Below are 10,878 nucleotides of genomic sequence, written 5' to 3'. Positions count from 1 at the left end.
TAACAGAGTTGGAAAAGACCTTGCAGGTCATCTAGTCCAGGGGTAGGCAACCTTGGCTCTTTTATGACTCGTGGACTTCAACTCTCAGAATTCCTGAGTCAGAATTGCTCAGCTTGAAAACCTCTCTCTTTCCCCTCAGGGTGGCTGGCTCAGGAATTCTGGGAGTTGAAGTCCATGAGTCATAAAAGAGCCAAGGCTGCCTTCCTCTGATCCTAGTCCAACCCCCCACGCAAGCAGGAGACCCTGCCCCATTTCTGACAGATGGCAGTCCAGTCTCTTCTTGAAAGCTTCCAGTGATCAAGGCCCCTACAACTTATGAAGGACTGCAGGGTGGGATAAAGGGGGGAGGTAGCATGAGAGGAATCGAAGCTACTCATCATGCAGTCCCGTGAGAGCCCCCCGGCTGTTCCAAGGTCACACTATGGAATGCAGCACCATCCAGCCCACAAAGCCGGGGATTGTTACCCAAACAACTTGTTAGAATCTAATTGGACACACAAAGATAACCAGGGAGGGAAGGTGGGAACAAGGGAAAAGTTAACCATACGCTTTGCACGTGCAAATCCCATATCCGGCTTTGCTTCTTCTGTAATCACTTGGCTGTAGTAAAGTATACTTTTGGCTAACAATGGGTCCGAGAGTCTTTCTTTTTTTCAATGGCCAAGTCAGGAAGGTTGACAATTCGTTTGAAGGCTTTGTGTGTTGTAGTCATTGCCCGGCACTGAGCAAGCAAAACACAGCAGCCAAAGAATGAATTCTTCAACTTTAATCAGATGAGATGAGGACAATGAGAACCTAAGAATCACTTAGGAGGTCTAATGATTTCACTTTTGCCTTGTGATGCGGGAGGAACTGCTCCTACCGTGAATTTGCCTTCTCCGGGGACCAAGGATCTATTGTGTTAGCTCTACAATCACATTTCTTTCCATTCACATCCGTTTTTTTTCCCTTCCCCATCCCACGAACAACAGGGATTTTGTGGCACATCAAACAATAACCATTGTCCCTTCTTATGCTCCTCTACAGCAGTAAGAGATAGCTTGTGCTCTTAAAATTAGAGCTGAATCTGGCCATAGTGCATGTTTAACCAGTTTGGCTGTACAGAAGGGGACATAAGTTGCATTCTTTTTATCAAGAGAATTGGGAGCTATTTGAAAATGAGTTCGGAAAGGAAGAAAAGAGGGGGGGGAAGGGAGGGAAGGAGAGAGAGAAAGAGAGAGAGAGAGAGAGAGAGAGAGAGAGACTATGCAACAGACTGAAGGGGTTATTTACCTCCAATTTCTATAATTAGAGAAAGAAAGAGAGAAAGAGAGAGAGAGGAAGAAAGAGAAAGGAGAAAGAGAGAGAGAGAGAGAGAGAGAGAGAGAGAGAGAGAGAGAGAGAAAACAATTAATAATCCAGAGCAAGAAAAAGCAAATTGCACACAGTTGTATGTTCTTAGCAATTCTTCCAAGTTTGAAGGTATCTCATCAGTGGAGACCTGAGTAGATTTAAAGGTAAGACAAGATGGGAAATTCTGTTTAACTGCACTGGAATGAAAAAATAATAATGAAACCTGTACACACACATGCACTTTGCTTGTACAATCACCAAATTCTTCTGCCTCTAAAACCCAAATTACCTTGAGTCAGCCTCTCTCTCCCTCTTTTCCTCCCTCCCTCCCTCCTTTCCTCTCTCACTCCTTCAGTCTCATCTACCTCTCTAACTGCTGTGAAGACAGAAATGAGATACTGGCTTTGAAAAATGAGAGACAGGCAATTGGATTAAATATTTGGAAGTATCCTTGACCCTGGCAGAATGCAAGACAACTCGACAGCACCACCGTGGGGTCAATCAGTGGAAAGATGGTGAATTCTGGGAGTTAAAAAGTCCACAAGCCTAAAAGTTGCCGAGGTTGGACACTCCTGGTTTAGATGAACAGCTCAGTATCTTACAAAGAAAATCTGGGCATGAGAAAGTCTACTTTTTCAGGTGAAATGTAGAAACAGGATCTTATAGCCCAAAGATATGTACCAACCTTCTCTATTCTTAGACCAGGTCATTGCTTACTTGGTTAAAGGCTATCAAGTTGGTGTCATGTAGATAGAGCAGGCTTGAAAAGTCAGCACCCTCCTAACCATACCCATGGGCTCCGAATCTGTTGGCGAGGTCTATTTTGCCCTCCGAATTCATGGAGACCTAACCCTAACCCTAAGTGGATTTTCCCCCCAATGGGATTTTCCCATGTATTTTGCCAGGGAAAGGAGTTAAGGCAGGCTAGGAAAATTTGCACCCTCCTAACCATACCCATGGGCTCCGAATCCATTGGCGAGGTCCATTTTGCCCTCCGAATTCATGGAGACCTAACCCTAACCCTAAGTGGATTTTCCCCCCAATGGGATTTTCCCATGTATTTTGCCAGGGAAAGGAGTTAAGGCAGGCTAGGAAAATTTGCACCCTCCTAACCATACCCATGGGCTCCGAATCCATTGGCGAGGTCCATTTTGCCCTCCGAATTCATGGAGACCTAACCCTAACCCTAAGTGGATTTTCCCCCCAATGGGATTCTCCCATGTATTTTGCCAGGGAAAGGAGTTAAGGCAGGCTAGGAAAATTTGCACCCTCCTAACCATACCCATGGGCTCCGAATCCATTGGCGAGGTCCATTTTGCCCTCCGAATCCATGGAGACCTAACCCTAACCCTAAGTGGATTTTCCCCCCAATGGGATTTTCCCATGTATTTTGCCAGGGAAAGGAGTTAAGGCAGGCTAGGAAAATTTGCACCCTCCTAACCATACCCATGGGCTCCGAATCCGTTGGCGAGGTCCATTTTGCCCTCCAAATCCATGGAGACCTAACCCTAACCCTAAGTGGATTTTCCCCAATGGGATTTTCCCATGTATTTTGCCAGGGAAAGGAGTTAAGGCAGGCTAGGAAAATTTGCACCCTCCTAACCATACCCATGGGCTCCGAATCCGTTGGCGAGGTCATTTTGCCCTCCCATGGAGACCTAACCCTAACCCTAAGTGGATTTTCCCCCCAATGGGATTTTCCCATGTATTTTGCCAGGGAAAGGAGTTAAGGCAGGCTAGGAAAATTTGCACCCTCCTAACCATACCCATGGGCTCCGAATCCTTTGGCGAGGTCCATTTTGCCCTCCAAATCCATGGAGACCTAACCCTAACCCTAAGTGGATTTTCCCCCCAATGGGATTTTCCCATGTATTTTGCCAGGGAACGTAGTTAAGGCAGGCTTCGAAAATTTTCACCCTAACCATACCCATGGGTTCTGAATCCGTTGGCGAGGTCCATTTTGCCCTCCAAATTCATGGAGACCTAACCCTAACCCTAAGTGGATTTTTCCATGTATTTAGCAGGAGATATTGTTTTCCGGCAGTCATTATGTGAATCCATGTTACCCCATTGACTTTACTTGTCCAAAGCCGGCTGGGAAGGCCTCAGATGGCAATCCCATGACCGTGGAATGCTGCAATTGTGACACATACACACTGGTTGCCAAGTGCCTGAATTTTGACCATACAACGTGCAATGGTTGCTAAGTAAGAATATGGTTGCAAGCCGCTTTTTGTTGTAACTTCGAACAGTCACTAAACAAATCGTTTTAAGTCAAGAACTATCTCTCCTGGGGGATGTCAATTAGCTCAGATTCAAATCCAACCCCTCCCTTTGTTGAAAATTTCAATGGAGTGAGTGAATGAATGAATGAAAAGAACGAATGCTTCGCCCTTTTTCAAGAAAGCCACCAAGCAGAAACTAGATTGGGAGCTTCTTTTATTGAAAACCAACAACCAAGTTAGTTTATTAGAGAGAACCTTTCAAATCATCAAAGCACCCAGAGTTCTTGTCTAAATATAAATAGTCTTCCATTTCTGCTGGAAACTTGGGAAGGGAGGGGGGAAGGAGAGTGATGAAAGGAAAAAGAAAAAAAACAAAAACAAAATGGAAGGCGAGTTAGGGGCTCATGTACCATCAAGCTTTCTTTAAACCAAGATCAGTTTCACATCTGCCCCGTTGGAGACCCAGCTCGTGCTCCACAAGGGCTCCTGTGGTCATTTCATTTGCCGGGTTCCAAATAAACAACTTTTTTTTTTTTTTTTGCAAGTTGGGGAAGAGAAGAAGGTGGAAGAGAACTCTGTAAAATCCAAAGGCATGCATTTGAAGAAACAAACCCTGAAGCATAGAAAGAGGCTCTGGGAACGCTAGCCAAACACCCTCTTGCTAATCTAAAACCAGTAAGAAATAAAAATATTACAGAGGCTCAGCAGCACAGCAAAAGCCACCTAAAGCCTGTCTAATTAGATCGGCGTGGCTCCAGCTTGGCAACTTGGAACACGCGGGGACTTCAACTCCCAGAATTCCGTCAGCCATGTCGGCTGGGGAATTCTGGGAGTTGTAGTATACTCCACACACCTTCCAAGTCGTCCAGGTTGAGAAACGTTGCGTTAGACTCAAAAGAAAAACACAGGAAACGTTCACTAAATTTGCCTCCAAAAAGCTCAGAGGTTTAAAAAAAAAAAAAAGCAGACATTACAAACCAGAACGAGAACAGGCTGGAAAACTATAATGGGGGTATCTCAATTTCAGAAGTTGCATGCAACATTCATTGGTTCAAGCGATGGTAATACATAAGATGGTCCATTTCTTGTAGCTTTGAGGGTCACTTCAGGTCTCTGACCAAGACTGGGAACCCCCCTCCCCAAATCACACAGGATCAAGTCAACCCCCAAAGCGGAACATGTTAACTCACAAAGAGAATGGACGGAATAGTCTCCCCAAATCATTTATGTTCTGCAATTTATTATTATTTTTTAAAAGTTGCTTTTATTTATAGGTAACTTAAGGCAGTAGCAACTCTCAGAAGGGAAGGCTGAACATCTAGGAAGTAAATTTATTTATTTGTCATCCATCTCGAAATATTAAGGACACTGGTGGCCTTCAGCCCTGTTTTGAACGGGCTTTCAAGACAAATTATGAACAGAGGTTTGACCAGCAGCTTAGACCTATTAGCACAAGAAAAGCATCTTTAGAAGAAACCTCAGGTCCCAAAAAATTTCTAGGGAGCGATTTAACAACCCCCTTACAGGCAGGCAATGGTGACCCACAGCTGATTCTGGAAAATATATTGCTAGGATCTGGTTAGTACTTGGGCAAGTGATCACCAGGCTCTTTCAAAGCTGATGAGAATGGGGAACTTGTTCAAGCATCTTGAAGGAGGAAGGATCAAAGTCCCATCTGTTACATCACCACGGCTGAGATATTTTAATGGATCAATAGGGACTAGCAACTCATTCAACCCATGGAAAAGGCTGTGGGTGAAGACCAAATCTTAAGCTTGAGGTGGCTAAGGATATTTCTTCAGACCAGATGGATAAAATAAATAGGTAGAGTTGTTCTTTAGCATCTGACTCGTGAACTCCTGGGATAGAGCCATTTCCAGTGTCCTTAAAATGCATTTTCCCTTTTTCTTACTTTTCTCTGTTTTAACATTCCTTTAGAGCTTTCAGGTGCTGGAGCTTCCTCCATGCTTATTCTGCATCTATTCATTTACGCAAACATATGCACACACTTAAAGATAATTTACTTTTGGGGGGATAGGAGTGAGGGAGAGAATTTACTGAAAAACAAAAAGCGTGAATTAAGCCACTGGCAATATTTGCTTTTTTCTTCAAAAGGTAAGAGCTCTCCACATTAAGTTCTTTGGAGGGGAAGGGTGGAAAAATATTTCATTTGTTCCCCTATTCACACCCATGTTCCTAAGGGTTTTTTTCCCTCTGCGGAAGTAAGATATAGATGATCAATCAGAAATGGGCTCACTGCAGGAAGCACATCCTTCATAGGCCAACACTTTCCACTTCAATCCCGATGTTCTGTGTCAGGCAGAGAAAGCCAACACCTTACCACCGTGGTTTTAGCATGGCTAATTCAATGAACAAGCCAAGATGTGGTGCACGTGTGTGAACCCAGGTCTTGTAGCTCCTAAACCATGATGGATATCTTGGTGGGAATCTCATTGGCTTCAACGCGATGGTGAGTGCTTGGACTTGGTGAAGGTAATCACGGCAATCCATCCACTGTTGGGTTTACACAGTAGGCTAAGCTACATTGCTTGGCACTAAACAACAAGGGTGTGCAAAAATCTGGGTAGGTGGAGATACATTTTGTGGAGGGGAGTGGACAATGTTGCAAGGTAAGTGAGCTTCCGGTGGTGATGGGGAAGACTGAACATCTCAAGGGAAGGTAGATCCTCCTAACCTCTAGGTGGACTTCCTAGTTCCAACAGTCCAGGAAGGGATGACAAAGAGTTGAGAGAAAGGGGGAATCAGCCCACCGGATCAAAAATGCTTCCCAGTTTCAGTGCAATTAAAGTGATCCACCTCAATCCGTCTCTTGAAATGCAGGGGGGAGGCTATTTAATTTTTTTATTAACATTCTCAATCTCCAGTGATGTCTCCAGAGACAAGATCCTCACAACAGCTGGACCTTTTGGGGTGGGTGGGGGGGAGGAGGCTCAGCACATCTCATTTCATGGTGAAACGTACATCAAAACATCTGTACGTTGAAAAGCACAAAGAAGTTTGAGAAGACGTGTGATCTTCGGGTTGCTGATGCCAAAACTAGCCTGTATCATCTTCGTATATGAATTCTTTGAAGGAAATATTGGAAGATGACGACAAAATGAGGGTAGGTGGGACGCTTTACAATCCAGCAGCAGAGGTCACAAAATTGGGCTGTAAAATCTTTCCAGGAGGAGTTTTTTTGGGGATGGGGGGGGAAGGGAAATTGTTCCTCTAGCAGCTTTTCAACCTGAGCAACTTTACGACTGTGAACTTCATCTCCCATTAATTCTCCCGCTTTTGAAGAATTCTGGGCATCTGAAAATTGCTGAGGTCGAGGAATACTGCCGCCGGATTAAAGAAGGGAGAGAGAGAGAGAATTGCAGAAGGTAGAACACCTACTTCAAGAAACTACTAAAACCTTCTTGATTTTCTATAGAAAGAGATTTTTGAAACTGCAAAGCGTAAAAAGCCAACACAAGCTCCTTCTTAACAGCGGCATCCGCAGTCAGCTCTTTAAAGGGATGGAGGGTGTCGCGGTTTTGCATCAAGTCTAGAAAACGTCTGAATGTCCACAGTTGCATTTGGGGGGGGGCAAAGGGGGGCAGGAAAGGTTTACTGCGGGGGAACGCACAAAAATTCACCTCGGCAGCTGAAATGGGAGTAAAGGATTTCAAGGACCAACCTCGGGTCCTCCGAAGCTAGATTTCTTCACGCAGGGTGCGGCCACACACCACCCGCCACTCTCGAAGGCACGAAGTTATCGCGTGAGGTTAAATTGGGCTGATGGAGGTTGCAAACAAAAGACGTTCACAATCTTGTTTTTTTGTGCAAACCGCCGGTAATGCTAAGAAGTTTTCAAACTGCCTCGGTTCTTCCCACTGGGAGAAACGAGGACGATGCTACTCCAGTTTATTTGGCACGACGGCGAGGTCAGGGAGGGGGGGGGAATTTAAGAGTCTTCCCCGAGGATTTCCGTGACGAAGGAAGCCATCTCGGTCACTGTGGGGTCATTGGTGTCATGGAGAGTGAAGAAGGGGTGATCCTGTCAGAGAAAGAGGACAATAAGGGATGGTGGTGGCGGTGAGGAGGAGGAGGAGGAGACGGAAGAAGAGAAGGTGAAGGAGACGAAAGCAGGAGAGGAAGGAGTAGTAGTAGTAATAGAGGAAAAAGGAGGAGAAGGTAGTGAAGGTGAAGGAGACAAAAGCAGAAAGAGAGGAAGGAGGAGAAGGTGGTGGTGGTGGTAGTGGAGGAGGAGGAGAGGAAGGAGGTGAAGGAGGAGGAGGTGGTAGTGAAGGAGAAGGAAAAGAAGAAGAAGGAGGCACGAAGGTTGCTGTGCACTCACCTGCTGGAATCTAAATAAAACAGATTAAAACTGGGCCATAAAAAAGTCAACTCACCATCATCTCTAAATAGCTCATTCGTTCAGCAGGATTCTTCGTCAGACTAGGGAAAAAAAGACACCCAGAACATCACTAATCCAAGCTGAAAAGATTTGTCATTGGAACAACAGAAATACTCACTGCATAAAAGTCACCTGGGTGACTTTGGGCCAAACACCGGGAGACGGTGAGTTCTAGTCCTGCTTTAAGGCCTGAAAGCTCTCTGGATGGCTTTGAGCCAATCCCCAGGGAGACGGTGAGTTCTAGTCCCGCGTCACCTATGAAAGCAGCGGAGTGACTTTGGGCCACTCACCAGGAGAAGGTGAGACAGTGCAGAGGGACTTACCATTGGGCGGTGAAGTCGACAAAGTCTTTGGAGAAGCGATCGGCTGGGAGCTGGGGGGATGGCTCTTCCACCACCTGCTTAAGCTGCTGGAAGGGGGTCCCCCAGGAGTCGTAGGGGAAACGGAGAATGGCCATCTCGATCTGGAGGGAGACACAGATTGGATTCCAATAGGAAGAGAATATTTGTAGCTCAGGGCTGAACTCTGGAGCCCTGGTAATTCTCTGAGCTTGGTGGCTTCCTTACAAACATTTCATGACCCAACTAGATAACATCATCAGTGCTAGAAGGGAGTGGGGTTTACAGAGGGGAGGAGAAGGGGGGGAGGAGGAGGAGGAGGAGAGGGAGAACGATGACTGTGGGGTCCTTAGTGCTTCTCTGAGTTGGGTTGTTTTCTTGCAGACGTTTCATGACCCAACTAGGGATCATCAGTGCTAGAAGCTTGCTTAGAGAGTGAACCCCACTCCCTTCTAGCATTGATGATGTTACCTAGTTGGGCCACGAAACGTCTGCAAGAAAGCCACCAAGCTCGGAAAGCACCAGGGTCCCTAGAAATACTGGATTTATCCACAATCTGGCTCCCTACGACTGCAGGAGAGACGATGGGGGGGGGGGGAGTCCACAAGGGAGACCCAATCCGAGGAGAGTCTCCAGACACTGCCGGATCTCTAAGCCTTACTAACTCCAAAGCCCAGCATGCGACTAGTCCTTATGCTTTCTGCCTTGCCAGTCCCCAAGGTCGCCTCGATTCCTTACCAAAGTGATCCCAAGACTCCAAACGTCTGATTTGACATTATATCCCTTCTGGTTTAGCTCCGGATTAATTCTTTCTGGCTGCACGGGGAAAATAAAATAAAAGCAAATTAGGAAGAAAGAAGGGAAAAGGGAAACGGACTGGAGGTTCTCCCCCAAACTCACATGCTGTGTCCCCACAATGGAGCCCCCCCCACTCACAGCCATGTAAGGTTTGCAGCCGGCATCCAATGTTTTCGCCACGGAATCCACCAAGTACCCGCTGATTCCAAAATCACACATTTTCACATGTCCCTGTTTGTTGATCAAGACGTTGGACGGCTTCACATCTGCAAGCAGGGAAGACAAAATGGCCTTGGGATCACAAACTGCTGTAAGTTGAGGACAATCTGTACTCATCTGGTAGGAAAACACGGTCGCCGTGATGTGATTCCCCCACTTAGGAAACTGTTTCACTTAGTGGCGGAGTTGCCCGTCCCACTTCCGGTCCCTAAATGAGGACGGCCTGTAATTGAACTGGGCCTCACCTGTGTTATTAACCCTCAGCTGCTTTCTCTGTCCATCTGATGGGATCTGCAATTTGAGCCTTACCTCTGTGAATCACTGACAATTTACTGTGGAGATGCTCCAGGGCTCGGACAATCTGGACAAAAGGGAGAGAAACAACAGATACACCCATTAAGTTGTGGGACACTCTTCACACTTTCTAGCTGCTATACGGGGCACAGCAACTCAAGCCATTTAATTCCATTTTTCCGGTCTCAAACACCCCTAACAAAACCCTCAAACTCTCTTTTACACGAGCATCGCAGCAGATCCAAACTGGCTCCTTGACTCACTAGCAGACAACTACAAATGGCTGCATTATTTGGTTTATTTGTTCCTTACAATTTCTGAAGGCAATTTGTTCCCCTGATTAATGGTTCTCACTGTTAGGAATTTTCTCCTTAGTTTTAAGTTTCTTCTCTCCTTGGTGAGCTTCCATCCGTTGCTTCTTTTGTCCTGCTTTGGTAAACATGGGCATAAAGGTAACACTCACAGCCACGGCTATTTTTCCTAGGATGTCTTCAGGAATGGTCTTCTTCTTCTCCAGAACCTTCTTGTAAAATTTATCCAGCGACGTGTCCATCAGTTCCATGCAGATCCACACGTCACCCTGAGGACCAGAGAAGAAATTTTCAGTCCTTCCAAAAATTCTTAGGTCCCATCATCCCTGCTCAGTTCAGCTCAAGGACGAACTGAACCCAGGCTGGCTTTTCCCAGTGAGTTTGGAAGGCTTCTGGATTTCTTGTCTACCTCTCTGAAAAGAGCTCCGTAAAACGTGACGGTGTAGAAGCAGTCGACGGTCCTCATGGAGACATCCAGGTCCATCACCAGCCTCTTTTGCTCCTGAGTATTCACAGTGGCTCGGATTCTCTGGGTTGGGAGCAAAAGGATACCGATCAGTGGGTGGGGAGGGAGGGAGGGAGGGAGGGAGGGAGGGAGGAAGGAAGAATTCTGAGTGAATGAGAAGGAAGGAAGGAAGGAAGGAAGGAAGGAAGGAAGGAAGGAAGGAAGGAAGGAAGGAAGGAAGGAAGGAAAAGGAAGAATTCTGAGTGAAAAGGAAGGAAGGAAGGAAGGAAGGAAGGAAGGAAGGAAGGAAGGAAGGAAGGAAAAGGAAGGAAAAGGAAGAATTCTGAGTGAAAAGGAAGGAAGGAAGGAAGGAAGGAAGGAAGGAAGGAAGGAAGGAAGGAAGGAAGGAAAAGGAAGAATTCTGAGTGAATGAGAAGGAAGGAAGGAAGGAAGGAAGGAAGGAAGGAAGGAAGGAAGGAAGGAAGGAAGGAAGGAAGGAAGGAAGGAAGGAAGG

At 46.1% G+C, this 10,878-nt stretch overlaps 1 protein-coding gene across 5 annotated transcripts in view; it reads right to left on the bottom strand.

Annotated features, from left to right (window-relative positions):
• Positions 1–3,754: 3,754 nt before the first annotated feature.
• Positions 3,755–10,878, bottom strand: part of MAP2K3 (mitogen-activated protein kinase kinase 3) — a 53,624-nt gene continuing 46,500 nt past the window's right edge. For all 5 annotated transcript variants that reach the window (XM_039360532.1, XM_039360533.1, XM_039360529.1 and 2 more), the window contains 8 exons: positions 10,329–10,448; positions 10,072–10,188; positions 9,624–9,675; positions 9,234–9,361; positions 9,036–9,113; positions 8,283–8,422; positions 7,955–8,000; positions 3,755–7,599 (listed from right to left, as the gene is read on the bottom strand). In XM_039360532.1, coding sequence (XP_039216466.1) covers positions 7,507–7,599; positions 7,955–8,000; positions 8,283–8,422; positions 9,036–9,113; positions 9,234–9,361; positions 9,624–9,675; positions 10,072–10,188; positions 10,329–10,448 — 774 coding nt within the window. In that variant the 3' untranslated portion in view covers positions 3,755–7,506. The remainder of the gene's footprint in view (positions 7,600–7,954; positions 8,001–8,282; positions 8,423–9,035; positions 9,114–9,233; positions 9,362–9,623; positions 9,676–10,071; positions 10,189–10,328; positions 10,449–10,878) is intronic.

This window comes from Crotalus tigris, unplaced genomic scaffold (assembly GCF_016545835.1).
Source record: "Crotalus tigris isolate CLP2741 ecotype Arizona unplaced genomic scaffold, ASM1654583v1 scf7180000019173.45859301935:6455823, whole genome shotgun sequence".
In the NCBI taxonomy this organism is placed as follows: domain Eukaryota; kingdom Metazoa; phylum Chordata; class Lepidosauria; order Squamata; family Viperidae; genus Crotalus; species Crotalus tigris.
This window is presented reverse-complemented; position numbering and strand designations above follow the sequence as displayed.